The 19,535-nt window shown below is 38.7% G+C and overlaps 1 protein-coding gene across 1 annotated transcript in view; it reads right to left on the bottom strand.

Annotated features, from left to right (window-relative positions):
- LOC135104251 (uncharacterized) overlaps positions 1–19,535 on the bottom strand; it is a 123,453-nt gene that overhangs the window by 55,675 nt on the left and 48,243 nt on the right. Inside the window, 1 exon segment of the mRNA XM_064011431.1 lies at positions 2,096–2,945. Coding sequence (XP_063867501.1) covers positions 2,096–2,335 — 240 coding nt within the window. The 5' untranslated portion in view covers positions 2,336–2,945.

The raw sequence follows: 19,535 nt of genomic DNA, 5'->3' as shown, positions 1-19,535 counted from the left end.
TCATCTCAAGTTTTCTTTCTGACCGTTCTATTGCTGCTGTGGTAGACGGTCACTGTTCTTCTCCTAAATCTATTAACAGTGGTGTTCCTCAGAGTTCTGTCCTGTCACCCACTCTCTTCTTATTATTCATTAATGATCTTCTAAAGCAAACTTCTTGTCCTATCCACTCCTACGCTGATGATACCACCCTGCACTTTTCCACGTCTTTTCATAGACGTCCAACCCTTCATGAGGTAAACATATCACGCAGGGAAGCCACAGAACGCCTGACTTCTGATCTTTCTAAAATTTCTGATTGGGGCAGAGCAAACTTGGTATTGTTCAATGCCTCAAAAACTCAATTCCTCCATCTATCAACTCGACACAACCTTCCAGACAACTATCCCCTCTTCTTCAATGACACTCAACTGTCCCCCTCTTCTACACTGAACATCCTTGGTCTGTCCTTTACTTATAATCTGAACTGGAAACTTCACATCTCATCTCTAGCTAAAACAGCATCTATGAAGTTAGGTGTTCTGAGACGTCTCCGCCAGTTTTTCTCACCCCCCAGCTGCTAACTCTGTACAAGGGCCTTATCCGTCCATGTATGGAGTATGCTTCACATGTCTGGGGGTTCCACTCATACTGCTCTTCTAGACAGGGTGGAATCAAAAGCTTTTCGTCTCATCAACTCCTCTCCTCTAACTGACTGTCTTCAGCCTCTCTCTCACCGCCGCAATGTTGCATATCTAGCTGTCTTCTACCGCTATTTTCATGCTAACTGCTCTTCTGATCTTGCTAACTGCATGCCTCCCCTCCTTCCGCGGCCTCGCTGCACAAGACTTTCTTCTTTCTCTCACCCCTATTCTGTCCACCTCTCTAACGCAAGAGTTAACCAGTATTCTCAGTCATTCATCCCTTTCTCTGGTAAACTCTGGAACTCCCTGCCTGCTTCTGTATTTCCACCTTCCTATGACTTGAATTCCTTCAAGAGGGAGGTTTCAAGACACTTATCCATCAATTTTTGACCACTGCTTTGACCCTTTTATGGGATTGGCATTTCAGTGGGCATTTTTTTTATTAGATTTTTGTTGCCCTTGGCCAGTGTCCTTCCTACATAAAAAAAAAAAAAAAAGGAGTAGCGAAGGAAGAATGGGAGCAACATTTCAACGATGGTTATAAAGCGATGGCTGGGGTAAGAAAGAAGAGAGATATTGAGAAACGGGAAAAAATTTGGTAGAAATATGTGAGAATAATGTTAGTGTTCAAAGGAAACCGATGAGGAAATGGCCACAGAGGATGAAAGGGAAGGAACGTTAGAGTGAAAATAACGAGAGAAAAAAAGAGGAAGATATACAAACAAGGATAATTAACATGTGGGGAATTACGAGAGAGAGAGAGAGAGAGAGAGAGAGAGAGAGAGAGAGAGAGAGAGAGAGAGAGAGAGAGAGAGAGAGAGAGAGAGAGAGAGAGAGAGAGAGAGAGAGAGAGAGAGAGAGAGAGAGAGAGAGAGAGAGAGAGAGAGAGAGAGAGAGAGAGAGAGAGAGAGAGAGAGAGAGAGAGAGAGAGAGAGAGAGAGAGAATCCTCTTATGCGAAAATTCTCTCTCTCTCACACACACACACACACACACACACACACACACACACCAAAACAAAATACTGGAAAAAAGAAATATACAATAATCGTAACTGAAGGAAACAGAACATTGCCAATAAACAGAGAAAAAGTAAAAAAAAAAAAAAAAATTAAACCCACAACAGTAAGAGCAACAGCATGAGTAGCGATAAGGGCAAAAAACAACAGCAGATTTAACAACAACCGTCAATAATAACAGCCAAAAACTTACGGCGATCTCAGTCATTCCGGAGTACACGCCCCCATCTCAAAAAAGAGAAAAAAAAAGATAATAATAATAAAATAAAATAAAATAAAAAATAAATAAATAAATAAAAACTAACGAACTAACTAACTAACTAAATAAATAAATAAATAAATAATAAGATAAGGGGTTCGGACATGGAAAGCACGAAAGGCGGCGAGTACTTATAGAAACAGCGAAAGCAATAGTAGTAAAAAAGATAGAGGAGGATTAGTAGGATGTGTGGACTGACCTGCGAGCTTACCTGAAGACGGTGTCTGGTCTCAGGTGTGGGTGACGGTCCGCGACCCAGGTGAGGGGGAAGCACCACTCTCAGACCAGCTCGCGACATCTCGGAGGCGGCGCTACTGATGGAAAAGAGGGATAGTTCAGTGCTGACGCTCTCGTGACTGGGTGACCTGAGGAGTCTGGGTGGGGGAAGACCTGCTACTAGTGCTGGGGGCTGTTGGCACTGCTTGTGACTCTCGGCCATGTCACTCGCCTCCTCCTCCACCGCCTCCACGCCTCACCGGAGAGAGGGAGGGAGGGAGGAAGGGAGGGAGGAAGAGGGGTAGATATACAACACTTCTGCTATGTGGGTATGAGGAGATTGGAGGTTAATAATGGTTGGTGTGGTGGTGGTGAAGACTGACTGGGTGGTCGTCCTCGGTTAGTCCACCACCATTGTCATCGTGGTCGTCTCCACCACCATCACTTCCACCTGTCGTTTGGCGCACCTGGGTTCGATGAGGCTGTGAAACTTGTTCTTTGTTTTTTCTTTGTGTTTAGTTTTTTTTTTTTTTTTTTGAGTCACTGATGTTTTCTTTTGTACTTTTTTTTGTATTAATGTTCCTGTGTCATTGTCCTGTTTGGGTTTTATGTGTATTATACTTTCCTCTCTCTCGCTCTCTCGCTCTCTCTCTTTCTCTCTCTCTCTCTCTTCAAATATCAAATCATTAAGAGGAAATGTTTTATTGTCTCCCTTTTTTTTTCTTTTACAAGTCAGTATCTCTATTGTAGTTTTTTTCTTTTCTTCGTATTGTCGTCTCGATCATCCATCTGTGAAATTGCTCAGGAAAGAAAAAGTTTTCTTTAATTTCGTTCTGTTGGGAGAAAATATCAAACTATTAAGGTATTGAAACGTACGGCTAAATAACAAGAAATAACAAGGAGGTATCTAAGAAAAAACATTAGTCTCATAATTTCTATAGCCAATATTACGAAATCCTTACATTCTTTACAGTATTTCGCAATCCTTTACGCAGTCCCATATACGTATAATCCCATCTTAATCCTTAAAACTAAGAATTCGTCTCCTTCTCTTAATAATCCTTTATTTCCCTTATATAGTTTTTATGTTCCTTTACACAATTCCTTTTAAATCCTTATAGCCAGCAATACTCATCCCTCTTCCCTACAGTTTTTTTTATACGTTTATACAATTTCTTATTTAATCTTTTATGCCTAATATGACGTAACCTTTATTCCAACTATGACCCTTTTTTTTACAGTTCTTCGTAACCCTTTAAAGAATTTCTTATACAATCCGCGATACAGTCTTTTACAGCCGGCATCACTCATCTTTTCTTCCCTACAACACATCGAGCAGCGCCAAATAAAGCTCTCATTCACGGTAGAGGAGGACGCGCTGCTGACGTAGGCGCTGCCTCATTGAGAGTCGAGAGCAGCACGATTGCCTACACTTATAATTCTAAGCGAAGTGACGCGCGGGTCTGGGTAGAAGTGGCTGTGTTGTGTCCATAAGTACACTTTAGATGCACTTTATCCACTAGAAACAACAACCATCCTTCATCAGGTTTAACAAAAACATATAATTTGAACCACGTTAACTCTCTCATGGCTCCACAATTCTTCCTTAATCACATGCAACTTTAAAACTTATTTGTATACTACAATCTCTTAAGTAGTTCTATAACCTAGAAAATATAACGTTTAATTTCGTTTCTTTTATCAATGTGTTCACGCAAACAATTTTCACGTTGCATTGAATGTTAATAAGGAATGATCTTACCAACAGAGGGACTAACCACTATTTGCCAGGCCTTGGAAAATGTGCTGGTGTAGTTGTGGTTCTACTGGTCTTGGTAATTGCATGTTAACCCTTGTTACCTGATAGAGATACGCCAAGAGTCGCTGTTAATTGACAGGTAACAAGTATGTAGGTTGCTATTATGTAAGGTCTGCCAGAGTGCATTATACCCACGAAGATCCCTCCTTCAAAAATTCATTTATGCCAATTCTACCCACGCCAAAAACACTAAATTCTAGGCTAATCTAATCAAAACTAACCCAACATAAGTTAACCTAACTGAACGTAACCATTACGAGTGTTTTTATATGAGAGAGGCAAACGTAACTCCTTTTTCTCTATATTTCTTGTGTTCTTGGGTGGCTTCGTTCACGTGTAAAAATAGTAAAAAAAATATAATGACACTTAAAGATGAAAAGAAACTTAAACCTAACGTAATTTAATCGTAAAGGACATAATCTAACCCAACCAAACCTAACTCAAAGCCAAGCCATTCACTAGCATCTTTTTTTTTCTTTTTTTCCCGTCTTCACTCACATCGAAATCTCTCCACCTTAAGTAAAATACATCTTTTCTAATATCTCTACAAACACACACACACACACACACACACACACACACACACACACACACACACACACACACACACACACATACACACACACACAGAAAAACTCATTTTATCTATCTTCTTCAAAAGCATTAAATTTTCAAGCACACTAGAATCTAATTTCCCACGTTAGGGATGAAGGGCAGAGAGAAAAAGGAGGAGCAGAAGGAGCAGGAGGAGAAGCAGAGAGTTGAGAATGTGGAATGATGTAAATAGCAGATATTCCTCAATCGGTAATCTGATAAAAGTACAAAAAATAATGTCATTAGTATTGTTAGATGAACAGTGTTACGTTTGACGATAGCTGTGCAGCCACAGGGAACGGTCTCTCTCTCTCTCTCTCTCTCTCTCTCTCTCTCTCTCTCTCTCTCTCTCTCTCTCTCTCTCTCTCTCTCTCTCTCTCTCTCTGTCTCTGTGTGTGTGTGTGTGTGTGTGTGTGTGTGTGTGTTTATTTTTTTATTTTTTTATTTACATACATCCAAAGACACATATACCCACACACACACACATACACACACACACACACACACACACACACACACACACACACACACACACACACACACACACACACTTTTTGACATACAAACACGAGCGCAGCCTCCCATCCGCCGCCTTTCCTACACAAACACTGCAATAAGCTATGCGGGAGCAAATTTTTTTTATAATTGAAGTGAACATGTTTTCATCTCTCTCTCTCTCTCTCTCTCTCTCTCTCTCTCTCTCTCTCTCTCTCTCTCTCTCTCTCTCTCTCTCTTGCTCACCGTACCGCACCACCGGACAGGACGAGACGCAAGGTGAATATGCCAATTACTTGACTCCACCTCTGTCGTTAAAACGCCTTTTCCGTAACCGTATCCGGAATCCGTCGGTAGCAGCAGCAGCAGCGGAGAGGGGTAAAAAAATTTGCCTGTTACGCTTAAAAATTCTATGCGTACATAGTGTGTGTATTTGTGTGTGTGTGTTGCATTAAGTCACGAAGGTTTTAATTTTTTTTATTTTTGCGTTTTCATTTCCTTCCGTGAGACTTTTTTTTTGAGGATTTTACTTTCAACCCTACTTACTTACATAACTTTATCTTTTTTTAGTAAATAGTACAATGGATGCATGTAACTTGGGTATGTCTGCATGTCTATTTTTTCCTAGTTTTTTCTCATTTTTTTTCTTTTTGTTCTACTTATGTCAGTGTTCCATTTCTTTTCTATTCTTTACTAATGTTTGTATCTTAATAAGTCTTTGTGCTTTTCCCTGTTCCCTTTTGCCTTTCTGTTTTCCTCTGGTTACTTAAAGTGGTCCTTGTCATGGAAATGTGTGTGGAGGCAGAGATACGATAGGCAGGGGAAAGTGAGTGGTAAAAGTTTTGATATTGAATCCTGGTTATTATACATATGTGGTGCTCCCCAAACAGGTACTACACACACACACACACACACACACACACACACACACACATACATACACACACACACACACACACACACACACACACACACACACACACACACACATACATATATATATATATATATATATATATATATATATATATATATATATATATATATATATATATATATATATATATATATATATATATAACACATACACACACACACACACACACACACACACACACACACACACACACACACACACACAGAGAGAGAGAGAGAGAGAGAGAGAGAGAGAGAGAGAGAGAGAGAGAGAGAGAGGAAAAAAATAACTCCAAGTCAGTTGATATAAAAAAAAAATACAGATACGAAAAAGTTAGCATCTATAGTCACCACACTTACACGACAACCATATTAAGGCAAACACTTCGTATTCATCACTACGTTCTAAATCCCCCAACAAACGATACAACCTGGTAAACTCATCTCATTGTCTTCTTATCCCACAATGCATCTAATAAATCTGCGAAACCATACCGTCATCATGTATATCCCTCCATTACCATTTGGGCGTATATGCATTTGTACTATTTTGCTGCAGGCCATTTGATATGCGTAATGATAATTTATTCAGACTGTAAGTGGTGCCTGTGTTGGTGGCATGAGCGATTATGCTTCACTGTCGCACTTTTTTTAGGGTTGCGTTATCCCGTCGCGCATCCATGTGACAGAAATAACAGTAAAAGTTGAGATTGTTGGAAATGTTTTTTTTTTTTTTTTTTTTTCAAGTTATACAGTGGATTTACTGGTGGCATGACCAATTATGTTCGTTCCACTGTAGTACTTTTTCAGGATCGCGGTACCCTCTCGTGATCCATGTGACAGAAATAACGGTAAAAAAATTGAGATTGCTGGTAAGGTAAACTGACCACCTGGTTTTTAAATTTGCTGGATGATATATGACAGTTTGTTGATCATTAAGAGAATGGAATGTGGGTTTTACGTTTACTTAGTCGTCATTTTAATCTCTCCAACACAACTTTTAACTGGTCTGGTATCATCACACATGCTTTAATCTTTTATCTTTCTTTATTTTCATCGTCTTTCTTTCAGTTCTACTTCATTTATTTCTTTATTTTCCTTTCTTTCTCGTTACAGTTCTAAGTATGCAGATAATCATAGATTTCCAGTATCCATCGCATGGTTACTAAATGTACTATATATGAAACATCCTATGCCAATTTTTCACAACTCCTGTAGGACATCAAGGTTATGATAGACAATAATCAAGCTGAGAAGAATGATGATCGGGAAACTTATTCGAGGAGAAAGATTCCTATACCCTTACATGACACTACTACTCTGCTTATAATCCTTTGATTATATATCCATAATTTGGTGCTGCGCTCAAAGACTGGATTTATGTTGCTTGGAGTTCGGTGATCTCTTTGAAAAAAAAAAAAAAAAAAGAGGAAAAATCTTATAAGCCTTTAATTTTCTGTCCTAATATAAAACTTATAACTATTGCTTACAATATATTTAGCTTTCTATATTAATGACCTGACTTTCTTGGAGACAGCGACCACTTAAACCAACGTCAGCCTTTAATTATACTTTAGCTTACTCATCAAGATACACGAAGTCCCGGAGCTATTTTTCTGTCGCTTAATATTTTGTATTTTTTTCCCTCCTCAGGTTTAAAGAGTCGCCTCTGTGAAAGTGTGTAGTGTTCATCAGTGTTCCTCAGTTTTAAATCTTCTTTAAATGAAATTCAAAGATGTAAAGTTTATTTTCATTACTGATTTTAAAGTAACCTAAGTCTCTCTCTCTCTCTCTCTCTCTCTCTCTCTCTCTCTCTCTCTCTCTCTCTCTCTCTCTCTCTCTCTCTCTCTCTCTCTCTCTCTCTCTCTCTCTCTCTCTCTCTCTCTTTTTTTATTTAAACATAGGTACATTATCACCCGAAGGCGCACTGCCGTGTGCAACCTATTTTAGGGGTGTGACACAACACACAAATATAAATATAAAGATGTATACATATATATACATTCTTTATGGCCTTATGCTAATATTGTTAGCAGGGGCGTTGGGAACGAGCCCTTCCAGTGGTGTGCTACTAACTTCGCGTCCTGGGTATCCATCCCCCTGATATGAGGGACGGAGGACGCGAAGACGTTCCACAGTCTGGAGACTCACCCCAAAAGGTGCGCTGGTGTTGGCTGGAGCGGGAACGCGGCACTTCCACTGAGTCACCAATGGATAACACCGTTCTCGTGTTCCGCGAGGTGACTCTGGGGGGCAGCCGTAGTCCCACCAGATGTGGCACACCCGGCGGATGTGCCACATCTCTCTCTCTCTCTCTCTCTCTCTCTCTCTCTCTCTCTCTCTCTCTCTCTCTCTCTCTCTCTCTCTCTCTCTTTCTGATTCTATTCTTATCATCAGCATAATTTTTTGCACTAGTTTCATGCCACCTGTAAATTGTGATACATTGCATCAACTGCCACAGCCTTACCTGGCCGCTGTCTCACCTACTTCTGATGCTAATTTCTTAATCCTTCAGTCTGGTTATTGTTATTATTATTATTATTTTTTTTTTTTTTTTTCGTTTCTATCACCTTGTCCTTCGCCTTAAACTTAATGCTCTTCTGTCACAGGCAAAATATCACTACTCGCTTTCTGCGGACTAGTTTTCTTTTTTCTTTCCCTTCTCTCGCTTGTGACCTTTAAGTCTCCTTCGCATCTTGACATCCAGTGAGGGTTATAATTGATCGTATTCATTCATTCATGCATTGATTCAATCACATCATGGTTAGCTTCGTACTACTTTTTAACTTTTTTTTTTTTGTATGTGTACGAATAATTTTCACCTTTCTCCACTTTACTGTGACTAGCTGATGACGGTTTTTAATTAATTTCCTTACCTTTAGAAATATCAGATCGAATTCATTCATTCACATTATTATTTACTACGTCATATATATATATATATATATATATATATATATATATATATATATATATATATATATATATATATATATATATATATATATATATATATATGTTTTTTTTTTCCTTTCTTTTACTAAATAGAAGAACAGCTTTCACCCTTCGTCAACCTTCGTCATCCTAGTGTGACTTATTAATGTCAGTTTTTTTTTTCTTCGTTTTGCTCATTTTCAAAAGATATTGCTCGTTCTGTTTATGTCTTAGTCTCCCCACTCCAAATTGACCTATCTTCTTGCCTCTTGTAAGAAAACTTTGTTGATTTCGTACTTTTTGATTACATTGTTCGTTACACTATATTACAAAATATAATCGCTGTTTAATTATGTTTTCCCATTGAAAAATTGCGTGTCACTCTCATTTAATGTCTTTTTGGTAATAAATTTATCTAAAACGTTGATCTTTTCATGTTCTGTAATGATATTGTTTGACATGCCCTATCCATGCTATTGTATGGCTTTTGATAGCCCATTATCATATTTACTATCCTTTTTGTGAAAAAAAGTATAAAACAGAACAGTAAAAAAAAAATAAATAATAAGTAAATAAACTGTACATGATTTGTATTTCACAGCTTTCTCATTTTACATTTTCCACCCCACTTGCATTAGATGTATGAGCGGTTGCATCAAAACTGGCATAGTAACTTGAGGGTGCTACCGAGAAACTGATTTAAGCAGGTACAAAATAAATGAAATAAATTTCAGATGTAAGGAAACCAAATGCAAAATATGGTCGAGTGCTATATAGAAATGTTTACAGGTGTTTTCACTGATGCGTTGCTATTGCGGTTGTGGCGTTGAAGAGTGTTTCGTAACTAAACCTAGTTCAGATAAAAAAAAAAAAAAAAAAGACATAAGATAAAAAAAATTGAACAGTGGAAACGATGATCTGCAACAACTGGAGAGATAATAAGAAGAAACGAAATCATTCAGCATAATTACATGAAAATCACAGAAACTGAAAAAAAAATCCAGTAATTGAATATATGAAATAAAGTTAAAAAGAAAAAAATGAGGAAAATATGAAAATATAAATGAAAGGGTTCGTGCAACAATATAATGTTAATATACAATGGTTAATAATAATAATAATAATAATAATAATAATAATAATAATAATAATAATAATAATAATAATGATGATGATAGTAGTAGTAGCAGTAGCAGTATCAGCAACAACACCAACAACAATAACAAAACTTATCCCTAGCACCAAGGAACCACAAACACCAGCTGATCCGGACCATTGCAGGAAGAAAATAGGATGGCTGCTGCAACGAGTAAGCAATAACAACCAAGGCCTCGCCATAACACAAGGTTTACGAGAAGCAAGGCTGAAAACCACACACCCTACGACTTGGCGTTTTGTTTAGCCAGACGAAAATTTATGTAACCCTAACTTATGAATGTCGTGCCTTCTATTGCTCCCTCAACTGTGGCGTCGTGACTCAAGACCTCAATGAAAAGGGTCTATTAATTCGTGGGTGTTAAGTGAGTTGTTTGTTTGCAGGGAATAAATATAATTTGTTGCTATATGAAAATAAAAGGGCATTAGGTGATATAAGCAATGGCACTACAGTGGAACTTTTTTCTTTTTACTTTCTTTTTGTTTCCCTAGGCCAGTGCCTCTCTCACAAAAGAAAAAAATCTTTGAAGGAATTAGTGTCGTTGCTGGTGTTAAATAAAATAGTTTATCTAGAAGAGAAGTTACATCATTTGCCTAAAGGGAAATGACACCATAGAAGCATAAGTCAATCTCCCTTTGAACTACACACAGTCTTGAAATAAATGCGGTAGCTCATCAAGAAGGGAAGTAACATCTTAGACACACACGTAGTTCTCCCTCTGAACCACAAACAGAATTGTTGCACCGGCCCTCCCTGCCGCTCTGATGGATCGCAAAATAGAGGCTTAGTTACAGGTCAGACCTTGCTCGGTGCCGCTCGCTCATTACTCACTTGGCGAAAGCCCTGATTAGGACTACACACACACACACACACACACACACACAACACACACACACACACACACACACACACACACACACTACTAAGAGAAAGGACAGGGATGGACAGCAATCTCACTGCTAATGTAACAAACACTTAGAATAGGGCGGCCTGGAATCTGCGAAATGAGAAAACTGAAAGAGGTACAGAAAATAAGTTAGTAATAATAATAATAATAATAATAATAATAATAATAATAATAATAATAATAATAATAATAATAATAATAAGAGTAATAATAATAAGAGTAACAACAACAACAACAACAACAACAACAATAACAACAACTAAACATAATATGGAAATAAAAAATATATAGTTCATTTTTATCATATTTTTGCAAAATAGACAGACAAGAAAACCAGGATACCCGCAAGCCTCTCAGTGCCTCACCAGCCATCATACAGTCACCCCACGCGCTTTGTCAGTTAAAAGCAACCCATAAGAAGGTTTTACGAACATGCGTCATGCAATCTTTATATAGTGCAAGGCGTGAGAGGTTCAGGTGGATGAGGTGTAATAGACATGATATGCATGGATGTAATGAATAGTTAGCAATATGCTTTCTGGGCTCGTTTCTCTCTCTCTCTCTCTCTCTCTCTCTCTCTCTCTCTCTCTCTCTCTCTCTCATCTTCTCTCTCTCGCTCTCTCTCTCTCTCTCTCTCTCTCTCTCTCTCTCTCTCTCTTCATTCATACGTTCCATAACACGACTGTTTTCATGTATAGGAAATGTACGAGATTGCAAGGAGGCAGTAGGCACCTGCCGAAACGATAATTACTCCCAGTGAGGGTCTAAGGCACTGGATCAGGCGACGCTGTGAACTTATCATTAAACCCAGCTGCGACCTCACTGAACGTTTCCCTTTTTGTCTCACAACACAAGGGGACAGTCACAGCCTGCCCTCTAAAGACAACTCTTCATTCACACAAACCTACATGCACCTATTTACACACACAATTCTTCACTCAAAATTCAAAATCAATATGGTGACTTCTATACCAGCCCCGAAATCGCCATCTAGGGAGGGGACCAGACCACAAATGTCCCAAGGTCGGACTGCTCTTCTGGTATCGATCCTAAGCGTCTTGACACCCCCCCTCAACTTTTTCTTCACTAACTTCTGCAACATTCGCGGTCCTAGATCTAATTTTCAATTCATAGAACACCATCTCTCATCTGCTCAAACTCATCTTTTTTTCACTGAAACACAGGTGTCCGAGGCAACTGACAGTGTCCCCTTTTCTGTTACCCTCCTACTTTCTCTATCCTCATTTTAAATCCAAAGCTAAGATGAATGCGTCCATGTGAGCAACGACTTAGTCTCTCGTGCCCACGCTCTTGAATCTTCCGAGTTTTCCACCATCTGGCTGCGATTACAAAGACACTTTCAAACTATAAATTTATGTGTGCTGCATACCTCTTACCTAACTCATCTGACTATAAGAAATTCTTTGACTGCTAAACTTCCAAAGTGGAGCATATCCTGACTCTCTTCCTTTTTGTGGACATCTACATTCTTAGAGATTTTAATGTTTACCACCAGCTTTGACCCTTCACTTCAGTTTGACCCTTCACTGACCATCCCGGTAAACTAGCCTTTAACTTTGATATCTTACACGACCTAGAGCAACTGATGCAACTCAACATTCTTGAACTTTTCCTAACCTCTAATCCTTCTACTTATGCTGTTATCCTATCTTCTCCGTTGGGCTTCTCCAATTACAATCTCATATCTGTATCTTGTCCTATCACTCTAATCCCACCTCAGGATCCCCAAAAGCGGAAGTGTCCCTGGCATTTTTCCTTTGCTAATTGGAGGGACTTGAGGAGGCATTATGCTGATTTTCCTTGGAATGATTACTATTTCCATGTCAGAGACCCACCTCTGTGCGTTGAGCGAAAGAAAGAGGTGATAGTGTCTGGCATGGAGACATACATTCCTCAATCTTTCTCTCAACCTAAACCTTTCAGTCCCTGGTTAAATAAAGCCGGTTTTCGTGCTATACTTGATAGAAAGGTGGCCCACAAAAGGTAATTGAACTTTCCATCACTTGAATTTCATGAGCTTTATATTTCTGCCTGGAATCATGCCAAGTCTTTTCTCCAGCTAGCCAAAAACTCCTTCATTAATAGAAAGTGTCAAAATCTTCCAAGATCTAACTCCCCTTGTGACTTCTGGCATCTAGCCAAAAAACATCTCCAATAACTTTGCTTCTGCATCTTTCTCTTCTTTATTTCAGCCTGATGGCACCACTGCTATCTCATATATTTCTAAAGCTGAACTCTTCGCTCAAACCTTCGCTAAAAACTCTACCTTGGATGATTCAGGGCATGTTTCTCCCTCTCCTCCACCCTCTTACTATTTCATGCTACCCATTAAAATCCTTCACAGTGATGTTTTCCATGCCCTCGCTGGCCTGAACCCTCGGAAGGCTTATGAATCTGATGGGGTCCCTCCTATTGTTCTCCGAAATTGTGCCTTCGTGTTTGCACCTTGCCTAGTCAAACTCTTTCAACTCTTTCTATCAACATCTACCTATCCTTCTTGCTGGAAGTTTCCCTACATTCAGCCTGTTCCTAAAAAGATGACCATTCTAATCCCTTAAACTACCCTCCTGTTGCTTTAATTTTCTTCCTATCTAAAATATTTGCATTTCTCCTCGACAGGAAAATTTTAAAATACCTATGACTTAACAATCTTCTACCTGATCGCTGGTATAGGTTCCGTCAAGGCCGCTCTACTGGTGATCTGGCTTTCTTTACCGAGTCTTGGTCATTCTCTTTTAGGGATTTTGGTGAAACTTTAGGTGTTACCTTAGACATATCGAAAGCTTTTGATAGAGTCTGGCACAAAGCTTTGATTTCCAAACAACCGTCTCACGGCTTCTACCTTTCTCTCTGTAACTTCATCTCAAGTTTCCTTTCTGACCGTTCCATTGCTGTTGTGGTAGATGGTCACTGTTCTTCTCCTGAATCTATAAACAGCGGTGTTCCTTATGGTTCTGTCCTGTCACTTACTCTCTTGCTATTATTCATCAACGATTTAAACCAAATTTCTTGTCCTGTCCACTTCTACGCTGATGATAACACCTTGCACTTTTCCATGTCTTTTCATAGACGTCCAACCCTTCAGATAGTAAACAGTTCACGCAGGAAAGCCACAGAACGCCTGACTTCTGAACTTTCTAAAATTTTTGACTGAGGTAGACCAAACTTGGTATTGTTCAGTGCCTCAAAAACTAAATTCCTTCACCTATTAAGTCGACACAATCTTCCGGACACCTATCCCCTCTTCTTCGATGACACTCAACTGTCCCCCTCTTCTACAATGAACATCCTCGGTCTGTCCTTTACTTATAATCTGAACTGGAAACTTCACATCTCATCTCTAGCTAAAACAACCTCTATGAAGTTATGTGTTCTGAGTCGTGTCTGCCAGTTTTTCTCACTCCCCCTCCCCAGCTGCTAACTCTGTATAAGATCTTATCCGTCCATGTATGGAGCATGCTTCTCATGTAAGGGGGGGTTCCACTTATACCGCTATTTTAGAAAGGGTAGAATCAAAAGCTTTTCGTCTTATCAACTCCTCTCATCTAATTGACTATCTTCAGCCTCTTTCTCGTCGCTACAATGTTGCATCTCTTGCTATCTTCTACCGCTATTTTCATGCTAATTGCTCTTCTGATTTTTCTAATTGTATGCCTCCCCTTCTCCCGCTGCCTCTCTGCACAAGACTTTCTACTTTCTCTGATCCCTATTCTGTCCACTTCTGTTATGCAAGAGTTAACCAGTAATTTCAATCGTACTTTCTGTACCGGGGACGGTACACACTGTCTATCATCTTGTCTAGGTTAACACCAAACACTGCTTAGATCCAATATATATATATATATATATATATATATATATATATATATATATATATATATATATATATATATATATATATATATATATATATATATATATATATGTATACATATATATATATATACATACATATATACAGGAGGAGGAGGCAGTAGGAGGAGGAGGCAGTTAGGAGGAGGAGGCAGTAGGCACCTGCCGAAACAATAATTATTCCCAATAAAGTCTAAAGCACTAGAATAGCGGGTGCTGTGAACTTATCATTAAACCCAGCTGTGACCACACTGAGCGTTTCCCTTTGTGTCTCACAACACAAGGGGCAGTCACAGCCTACCCTCTAAAGACAACTCTCTTTCTCCACACAAAACACAGAGTCTTCCTCCACACGAAACTACAAGTACGTATGTACACACACACCCTTCACTCAAAAAATTTAAAATTATCATGGCGACTCCTACACTAGCCTCAGTGTCCGCATCTGGGGAGGGGACCACAAATGTCCCCAGGTCGGACTGCTCTTCTGACAACGACCCTAAGTGTTTTGACATCCCTCCCCTCAACTTTTTCTTTATTATTTTCTGCAACATTCGCGGTCTTAGATCTAATTTTCAATCTGTAGAACACCACCTCTACTCTTCTAAACCTCATCTTCTTTTCCTGACTGAAACACAGGTGTCTGAGGCAACTAAAAGTAGCCCCTTTTCTGTTCCCTCCTACTTTCTCTATCCTCATTTTCAATCCAAAGCTGGATGTTGCGTCTATGTGCGCAACGACTTAACCTGCTCTCGTGCCCACGTTTTTTAATCTTCTGAGTTTTCCACCATCTGGCTACAACTACAGAGTCACTCTCAAACTAAATTTAGCTGTGCTGTATAGCTCTCACCTAACTTTTCTATAAGAACTATAAGAACTATAAGAAATTCTTTGTCTACTTAACTTCCAAAGTGGAGCACATTCTGACTCTCTTCCCTTTTGTAGAGATCTCCATTCTTGGAGACTTCAGTGTTCACCACCAGTTAAAAACCACCAGCTAAAACAGCTTCTATGAAGTTAGGTCTTCTAGGACGTCTCAGCCAGTTTTCATCATCCCCCCCAGTTGCTAACTTTGTACATGGGCCCTATCCGTCCATGTATGGAGTATGTTTCACATGTCTGGGGTAGGGGGGAGGTCCACTCATACCGCTCTTCTAGAAAGGGTGGAATCAAAAGCTTTTCGTCTCATCAACTCCTCTCCTTTAATTGACTGTCTTCAGCCTCTCTTTCATCGCCGCAATGTTGCATTCCTAGCTATCTTCTATCATTATTTATAACTGCTCTTCTGATCTTGCTAACTGCATGCCTTCCCTCCTCCCGCGGCCTCGCTGCACAAGGCTTTCTTCTTTCCCTCACCCCTATTCTGTCTACCTCTCTAATGCAAGAGTTAACCAGTATTCTCAATCATTCATCTCTTTCCCTGGTAAACTCTGGAACTCCCTGCCTGCTTCTGTATTTCCACCTTCCTATGACTTGAATTCTTTCAAGAGGGAGGTTTCAAGACACTTATCCTTCAATTTTTGAATACCGCTTTGGATCCTTTTCTGGGACTGGCATATCGGTGGGCTTATTATATTTTTTATTGTAATTTTGTTGCCCTTGGCCAGTGTTCCTCCTACATAAATAAATAAATTTATAAATATATATATATATATATATATATATATATATATATATATATATATATATATATATATATATATATATATATATATATATATATATATATATATATATATATATATATATATATATATATATATATATATATATATATATATATATATATATATATATATATATATATATATATATATATATATATATATATATATAGAGAGAGAGAGAGAGAGAGAGAGAGAGAGAGAGAGAGAGAGAGAGAGAGAGAGAGAGAGAGAGAGAGAATCTTGAGGTAAACAGCACGTAACAAACGCCACGGAGGCTGGTGAGTGGCTGCCTTAAGAACAATGGGGAGTGCACGGGATGCTGAGAAGACCCCGAAAACAACAGAAAGACATGAGGCGTCTCCACTGAATGAATAAATAAATGATAAATAAATAATAGTAATAATGATAATAATAATAATAATAATAATAACAAGAATAATAATGACAATAATAATAATAAAAAGAAAATGAACTTATAATATATAAATATGGATACTTTCATAATCCCTTTCTCTGGTAAACTCTGGAACTCCCTGCCTGCTTTTCTATTTTCTATGACTTGAACTCTATCAAGAGGGAGGTTTCAAGACATTTATCCTTCAATTTTCGATGTTTTTCTTGACATCTCTGGAACTGGAACCTCAGTGTTTTTTTTTTTTTTTTTTTTTTTTGTTCCCTTGGCCAGTGACCCTCTTACGTAAAAAAAAAAAAATCCGTGCGCATCTGGAATATGTGTTTCGTATTCCCAGGAGATATCCCGGATCAGTTCACGTTTGTATTATTTTCGCTTCATGTGTTTCCTTCCTCTATTATTGCCGCATCGTTCATGTTTTCTATTTTGACTTTCCTCTTTTTGTGCCAATCGAGTGTTATTACTTTCATATTCCTCCTCACTTTCGCACTCTCTTATTCCCTTACTTTCTTACCTTCCGCCTTTCATCCTTCCATCATCTCTCCTCCTTTCATTCTTTACTTGTTTTCATCCACTCATTCTTTTTTCATTCCTCTTTTCCTTTCTCACCTCCCACCCCTTCCTTCTTCAACCATCCTTACTTCGCTCCTTGTCTCATTCATTTCTCACCTTCCCCTCATCTTTTCTTTGCTTCTTCCCGCATTCCCTCCCTCTTTCACTTGCCTCCAACCGAATTTTGAATCACCCACCCCTTCTTCTCTCCCTACCCTCTTTCCTTCGCCTCTCTCCGTCCCTCCTTCCCTTTCCCTCCCGAGACGATTGTGCATCCAATTGTGATATCCACTTGTCCTCTCACATCTCTCGTTATCAGATGGTGGGGAGGTACGCAGGGAGTTAGAGAGAGAGGGAGGGAAGGAGGGAGGCAGGCAGGGAGAGAGTGATGAATAAGGGATAAAGAAGAAGAGGTACGAAAGGAATAATGAAAGAGATGAGGATAAGTTTGTTTTGAAAAGAAGGTAATGAGACTGTGATTGTTGATATGGATAGTGATTGTTTTGCTGGTTCTTGTTATTCTGTCATGTTTTCACCTTTTTTATTTTATTTATGTTTTCCTTCATTTTATCTTCTTGTTCTTGTTCTTCCTCCTCCTCCTCCTCCTTCTCCTCCTCCTCTCACCCATTCATATATTTTAGAAATTAACAAATATGCAACACACGTAAAAATTTCCCATATTTAGAAACGAATAAAAGGGAAAAAATCATGTCAGGTGGTTGTCATAGCAAAAAATAACAACAATGATGACAGTAATAATAGTAGTAGTAGTAGTAGTAGTAGTAGTAGTAGTAGTAGTAGTAGTAGTAGTAGTAGTAGTAATAGTAGTAGTAGTAGTAATAGTAGTAGTAGTAGTAGCAGCAGCAACAGGAGTGGTACTAGTAGCAATAACAGCAATAGTAGTAGTAGCAAGATAAGTAGTTGGTGTTGTGGTAATAGCAATAGTAGCAGTAATAGTAGTAGTAATAAGGAATAATAACAGTAGTAGTAGTAATAATAATAATAATAATAATAATAATAATAATAATAATAATAATAATAATAATAATAATAATAATAATAACAACAACAACAACAACAACAACAACAATAACAATAATAATAATAATAATAATAATAATAATAATAATAATAGAAATAATAATAATAATAATAAAAATAATAATAATAATAATAATAATAAAATACAAAGTGGAGCACATTCTAACTCTTTTCCCTTTTGCAGAGAACTCCTTTCTTGGAGACTTCAGTGTTCACCGCCAGCTTTGGCTTTCCTCTCCCTTCACTGACCATCCTGGTGAACTAGCCTTTAACTTTCCTATCTTCCACGACCTAGAGCAATTGATGCAACACCCTACTCGTATTCCTGACCGTCTTGGAGATGCGCCTAACATTCTTGACCTTTTCCTAACCTCTAATCCTGCTTAGCTGTCACCCTCTCTCCTCCGTTGGGCTCCTCCGATCACAATTTTGTATCAGTATCTTGTCCTATCGCTCCAATCCCTCCTCAGGATCCCCCTAAGCGAAGGTGCCTCTGGCGTTTTGCCTCTCTAGTTGGGCGGACCTGAGGAGGTATTTTGCTGATTTTCCTTGGATTAACTACTGCTTCCGTGTCAGAGACCCGTCTTTGTATGCTGAGCTCATAGCAAAGGTGATAGTTTCAGGCATGGAGGCGTACATTCCTCATTCTTTTTCTTGACCTAAACCTTCCGAACCTTGGTTTAAACCTTGGTTCAGATGGTCACTATTCTTCTCCTAAATCGATTAACAGCGGTGTTTCCTCAGGTTCTGTCCTGACACCCATTCTCTTCTTATTATTCATCAATGACCTTCAAAACCAAACTTCTTGCCCTATCCACTCCTACGTTGATGATACCACTTTTCCACGTCTTTTCATAGATGTCCAACACTTCAGGAAGTAAACATTTCACGCAGGGAAGCCACACAGCGCCTGACTTCTGATCTTTCTAAAAATTTCTGATTGGGACAGAGCAAACTTGGTATTGTTCAATGCCTCAACAACTCAATTCTTCCATCTATCAACTCGACACAACCTTCCAGATACCTCTCCCCTCTTCTTCAATGACACTCAACTGTCC

This window comes from Scylla paramamosain, chromosome 10 (genome assembly GCF_035594125.1).
Source record: "Scylla paramamosain isolate STU-SP2022 chromosome 10, ASM3559412v1, whole genome shotgun sequence".
In the NCBI taxonomy this organism is placed as follows: domain Eukaryota; kingdom Metazoa; phylum Arthropoda; class Malacostraca; order Decapoda; family Portunidae; genus Scylla; species Scylla paramamosain.
Note: the sequence above shows the minus strand (reverse complement) of the source record. Positions and strands in the feature narration are given on the sequence as shown.